Source organism: Xenopus laevis, chromosome 6S (genome assembly GCF_017654675.1).
Source record: "Xenopus laevis strain J_2021 chromosome 6S, Xenopus_laevis_v10.1, whole genome shotgun sequence".
Classification (NCBI taxonomy): Eukaryota; Metazoa; Chordata; class Amphibia; order Anura; family Pipidae; genus Xenopus; species Xenopus laevis.
This window is the reverse complement of record NC_054382.1, coordinates 97,716,720-97,722,910: the sequence shown is the minus strand read 5'-3', so window position 1 is coordinate 97,722,910 and position 6,191 is coordinate 97,716,720. Positions and strand designations below refer to the sequence as shown.

General features: G+C 46.7%; 1 protein-coding gene across 1 annotated transcript; it reads left to right on the top strand.

Annotated features, from left to right (window-relative positions):
* Window positions 1-2,114: 2,114 nt before the first annotated feature.
* Window positions 2,115-3,587, top strand: LOC121395116 (paraneoplastic antigen Ma1 homolog). The gene has a single exon (XM_041567699.1). It carries the CDS (start codon window positions 2,115-2,117, stop codon window positions 3,585-3,587), a length of 1,473 nt encoding a protein of 490 aa, XP_041423633.1.
* The last annotated feature ends 2,604 nt before the right edge of the window (window positions 3,588-6,191 follow it).

Genomic DNA, 6,191 nt, shown 5'->3' with positions numbered 1-6,191 from the left:
GGGGGACCTACAGATAGTACCATCCCTGCTTCAACTATCAGGTGCAACAAAAGCGACTCTTGCCTTTACTATAGTATAACTTTTGGTAACAGGTTACACAACTGAACTGCTCCGCCGAGCCGAAACCTCTGTGTGTGTGTATTTAACGTTACAGGTAATGATTGCACACTGTCCCAATGCGGAAGAGCTCTGCCTCTGTCTCTTCAGCTCAAGCCGCGGGTTAGTGCCGCCTGCTCGGACTTGCCTGGAGGGGGAATGGGGCGTCTCAGCGGTACATGAGGAGGGGAGCAGGCAGTGCCCAGGCCCGGATTTGTGGAAAGGCCACCTAGGTCCGGGCCTACGGCGGCAGGATTTTAGGGTGTCAGCATGCTGCCCAACCACACCCACATTGGTTCAATAACACTGGGGATGCACTGAAGATATAATCATTTTTTTAATTTCCCATATGCCAATCCCCATTGCTCCTGTCCCCCTGGAGGGGACAAGGGCGACGAACGGTAGTGGGCCTAGGGGCACCCACTATGTAAATTGGGCCCTGGCCCAATTTGCGGAGAACCCTCTCCCCTCTTACATTTCCACTGTGGGTGAGTCTTCCAGGTAGCTGTGCATTGCAAATCAATTGAGGTTGGGGGTGAATGAACACTTGATTATTATTTCCCTGTGATCTGGCAATTCCAGTGTAGGCTCCGAGATTCTATAGGTATTGTGTCACAGTGTATGGCTTGTTAATTACCCTGTGCTTTTTATGTTGGGTACTTTACTGCATGTAACACTTTCCATTCATTGGACTTGCAGAACTAAGGCACCACAGGTCCCTATACTAAATGTGTTTGGTGCTCTTCCATCCGTTGTCACCCATTTTTACAGCAACCCATTGTCACAGCCACCCATTGTCACAGCCACCCATTGAACAGCCATCCATTGTCACATCCACCCATTATCACAACCACCCATTGTCACAGCCACCCATTGTCACAGCCACCAATTGTCACAGTCACCCATTGTCACAATCACCCATTGACATGTAACACCCCTAACTAAAGCAAGAAACATGAACAAGTGCTGCATAGACAGTCTACAGGACTACATATCCCAGCATGCCTCAGAGCTGAGGACCTGGCTGGGGCTATAATCCACCAATGATAAAAAAGGGAGAGAAGTGTGTGCCTGCAGGCAGAAAAACTGCTGACTGCTGCCTACCTGCTGTACCTGCTCTGCGTGGGAGAGCTGCCAGAGGGGAGAGACATCTGCAGGGATCCTGCCCCAGGGGAAGCTGCTACTGGGAGAAGCTGACCCTGCTATCCCAGTCCTAGACTAGCACCTGTAAAAGAGCTATCAGTGCTAGCCAGAAAGGGAGCAGGGGGAAACAGCCTGCGGTTGGTGGGAGAGTCCTAGGCTGACATGCTGCAAAGAGGCCCAGGTGATTTCAGCTGCTAGAGAACAGAGCTGCCTGCATCCCATCTGAGGTCTGTTACTAAAGGTGATACAGAGTTTGGAGCACAGACTGTGAGTAACCTGCAACACCACACACTATTGGGGAACTGTGTATTATCAAACAATAGGAGCTAATCCATCTGTTGCTGAACTATACACTCTGCCAAGTCATTTCTCACCTGAGAGGAAAGTGTTTCTTCACTAAGTTTATAAAGTTATACTGCTAACCGACAGAGGAAAGGATCAGTGCTATTGGCCAATAAGCTAAACTCAATAAGGGCCCCAACGTGCACAAATCATCTGGGACTGTGACAGGGAAATTAAGTTACAACATTTAGCACATATATTTTCTGCATACTTTGTATTAGCAATTTAAATGGTGTCATTGTTGGTTGGTGTATTGTTATACATATATATCTTGCTTTAATATTTTAAATCATAGTCGGATCCCTGCTGATTATTTGTTACGCTTAATAAAGAAAAGGGATATCACTGTTTATCATTATTGTGGTCCGTTCAATGGGGTGTCACTGAGCGTGCTGGAGTTACCCATATATATATATATTAGTCTCACTCAAGGGTGTGCTACATTTGGGGGCTCGTCCGGGATTATCTCCACCCACGTCACTGACTCCGCCCCTTTTCACCAGTTGTATAGCATCCTGCCATAAGAAGCGAAGATGGAGCCGCAAGCCTTGCTAGAGTGGTGTCAGGACTGTCAGGCAAACCCCACATATTGCCTAGCTCTGATAATAGCAGAGGCAAACTTAAATTCAAGGCAGATTTACCAGTTAATGGATGAAATGTCACCTTTTGGCCGCTGCCTAATAGTTGATAGGAAAACAGATAACAAGGATGTAAAGACATGCGTTTTGCTGCAAATGGAGGATCCTATAAATCCTGATGATGTCCCATTCATGATGACATTCGGCAGTGAGAAATATCAGTGTAACTTGGTTTTACCTGCTTCACCAGTTTCAGTTATCACATCAGACGGAGATGTTGAACATCCAGCAGCCGGAAACCGAGAAGTTAACAACCCATCCCTCGCAGCAAATCCATGTGGGCCCTCTGCTGCCATTGGGGCAGATATCCTTACTGCACTAGGAAACTTAGTAGAGAAGTGTGTTCGGCCTATACAGCCTCACAGCGGGTTTGGATACAGAAAACTACACTTTTTCTCAGGAAAACAACCCACGCCAGAAGGGGAAGATGACTTTGAAGCCTGGATGGATCAAGCCACCCAAGCCCTGGAAGAATGGGATGTTCCAGAGTCACAGAAGAAACAGAGAATCACAGAGAGTTTGATGGGTCCAGCTGCGGATGTAATTCGGGCCCTGAAGCAGAGCAAAAGGGATTGTTGTGCCACTGATTACTTGCAAGCTTTGCATGATGTGTATGGCCGAACTGAGAATGTGGCTGAGCTCATGTATCAGTTTGAACATACCTACCAAGAGAAAGATGAAAGTATGTCCGATTATATCCCACGGCTAGAGAAGATACTCCACCACATAATATTAAAGAAAGGAATGGATCCCTATATGGCTGACCAGCTTAGAGTAAAGCAAATCTTGAATGGAGCTCAACCGAATGATCCCATCATGTGGAAACTAAGGATACCAAAGGAAGACCGTGCAGTCCCCACTTACCCCCAACTAATCAAACAAGTACGGGAGGAGGAGGCCCTTATCGAAGCCAAGTTACTGCCTACCAGTAAAAGCATGACTTCAAATAAGGTGAAACCAGGAGGGGAAGCCATCCGAATTGTTCAAGCGAGTACTGGAGTTATAGCCCCAGAGCAAAGTGAGATTCACAACCGGTTGGATGCTCTGAGCGAGATGGTTGAAAGGATAGCCAAAATTCAACTGGCTGCATTAGAAAAGGACACTAAGTGCAGGTCAGATATTGTATGCTGTGAGAAGCCTACCTCTAGCCAGGCTCAAGATTTCCATCTTACATATGAGAATACCCCAGCACCTGGGCCCCCTCAACTAAATAGGACAAAAGGAGTACTGGGGTTCTGTCATCGGTGTGGTGAAGATGGCCATTACAAGAGGCAGTGCCGAAATGCTGAGAATGCCCAGAAGGTAGTAGCAAAACTTCTGGCTAAAGAGAGAGGGAAGGCTCAGGGAAACTTCAGAGGGCCCCAGTGAAGGAGCAAACTGGAAGCCCGCCTAAGAGAAGCTCCAATAGATTTAAACAATGGGTAGACAGTGGCGAGGAGGCCTCCAAAACCCAAGCAAGACAGGTGCCAACTGAAGCTGCACTATACCATACCAGTATGGAAAAGTTCAAAGGACGATTTCATCCACGTACCCAGAAAGGGGTTAGAGAAGCTTGCACATGGTGGGGACCCGAATTGCCTAAAGGGTTGGCAGGTCCATCTCCAGTTGTTCCAGTCCAGATTGAAGGAATCTACGGAGATGCTCTATTAGACAGTGGGGCTCAAGTGACTATACTATTTCAGGATTTTTACAAGAAATACCTGAGCTACATCCCTTTGGAAAAAAATAGAAAACCTTGAACTATGGGGCCTAGGTGATACAAAGTTCCCTTATGATGGCTATATTAATATCAAGTTGGAATTTCCGCCTTCAGTGACCGGATCTAAAGAGGCTGTTGAAGCATTGGCTTTAGTGTGCCCTAGACCAGGAGGATCTAAGACTTCCATAGTGGTAGGCACCAACACTGATCTGATAAGGCGAATGCTTGCTGGCCTGTTGGACTCAAGACAAAGACTGGATTTTAAGAAAGTTAACATTCACCCCATGCTGCAGTCCGTACTGGTCTCCAGGCACAAACAGAAGCGGGAACCAAAAGAATGTGTGGGAAATGTATGGTTTATGCAGAGAAGAGAGCAAGTAATACCCCCTGGGCAAATAAAATGTTTGAATGCTCGGGTAAAGATGCGCTGGGAGGACTCAGTCCCTGACCTCATGATTGAAGGGGAACAAGGTGCTGACTTGCCTCTTGGAGTTGAACTTATTTCAGAAGCTTTGCCGGCGGAATGCTTAAGGCGAAAAAAGGGAAACATAAGAGTAGGCCTCAAGAATACGACCAGTGTACCAGCTATACTACGTCCCCATGCCCTGCTGGGTAGAGTCCATTCAGTTTGCCCTATCACTGACACTGACCTAACTTCAGATGCCTGGGAGTTAAAGCCAGAAGATTTCAAATTTGGTGACTCACCTATCCCAGAAGATTGGAGAAACCGATTGCAGATTCAGCTGCTTAAAAAAAGTCAAGTGTTCTCCAGAAGTGACCTGGATATGGGCTGCTCTAATAGCACTCAACACAGGATTCGTCTCAAGGAAGATAGACCCTTCAGAGAGAGGTCTCGGCGCATAGCTCCAGGTGACCTAGAAGATTTAAGGAAACATCTAGAAGAGCTGAAGACAGCAGGGATCATCAAGGCATCAAGAAGCCCATATGCTTCTCCGATCGTGGTGGTGCGTAAAAAGAATGGGTCCATTCGAATGTGTGTGGATTACCGAACTCTGAATCGGCGCACCATACCGGACCAATACACTACCCCTCGGATAGAGGAGGTCCTGAATTGTCTTGTAGGAAGCAAGTGGTTTAGTGTATTGGACCTTAGAAGTGGATATTACCAAATACCAATGCATCCAGATGATAAAGAGAAAACTGCTTTTATATGCCCTCTTGGATTCTATGAATTTGAACGGATGCCGCAAGGTATCTGTGGGGCACCCGCCACCTTCCAAAGGCTTATGGAACGTACTGTGGGAGACATGCACCTACTAGAAGTGTTAGTGTACCTGGATGATTTAATTGTATTTGGAAGAACTTTGGAAGAACATGAAGAAAGGTTGATGAAAGTTCTTGATCGGCTCCAGAAGGAAGGCCTGAAGCTATCACTTGATAAATGTCAATTTTGTCAACCTTCCGTGACCTACATAGGACATGTGGTGTCTGCAGCTGGAATTTCTACTGATCCCAGTAAAATAGAGGCTGTGTCCACCTGGCCAGAACCCAGAACCACCACTGAGTTACGTTCTTTTCTTGGATTCTGCGGATATTACAGACGATTTGTAGAAGGGTTCTCCAGAGTGGCTAAACCTCTCAATCAGCTCCTGCAGATCGACACAGATCAAGAGAGTGAAGACAAACCCAGGTCGATAAGAAAATCAACCACTCCGGGGTGGACCAAGGAATCCATAGAGGACAAGTGGACAGAAGAATGTGACCGAGCATTTAATCAGTTAAAATATTGCCTCACTCATGCCCCAGTTCTGGCTTATGCTGATCCCAGTAAGCCATATACCCTTCACATCGATGCCAGTAGAGACGGCTTAGGAGGTGTGTTATACCAAGAGCATGAAAAATTGTTGAGGCCAGTTGCATTTATCAGCAGAAGCTTATCCCCCGCAGAAAAGAATTATCCTGCGCATAAGCTAGAGTTCCTTGCATTAAAATGGGCAGTGGTTGATAAACTCCATGACTACTTGTATGGCACTGAATTTGAGGTCCAAACAGACAACAACCCTCTAACGTATATCTTAACAACGGCTAAACTGGATGCAACAGGGCACAGATGGCTAGCTGCCTTAGCTAATTATACATTTAGCCTACGCTACCGTCCAGGTCGCAGTAACGGAGATGCTGACGGGTTGTCCAGACGACCCCATGAGACCCTGCACCCTGATGATGAATGGGTTGAAATTGCAGCTCCAGGTGTAAAGACTGTGTGTTCAGCAGTGTCCTATGAATGTCGAACAGGTAGCATGGCTGAGAAC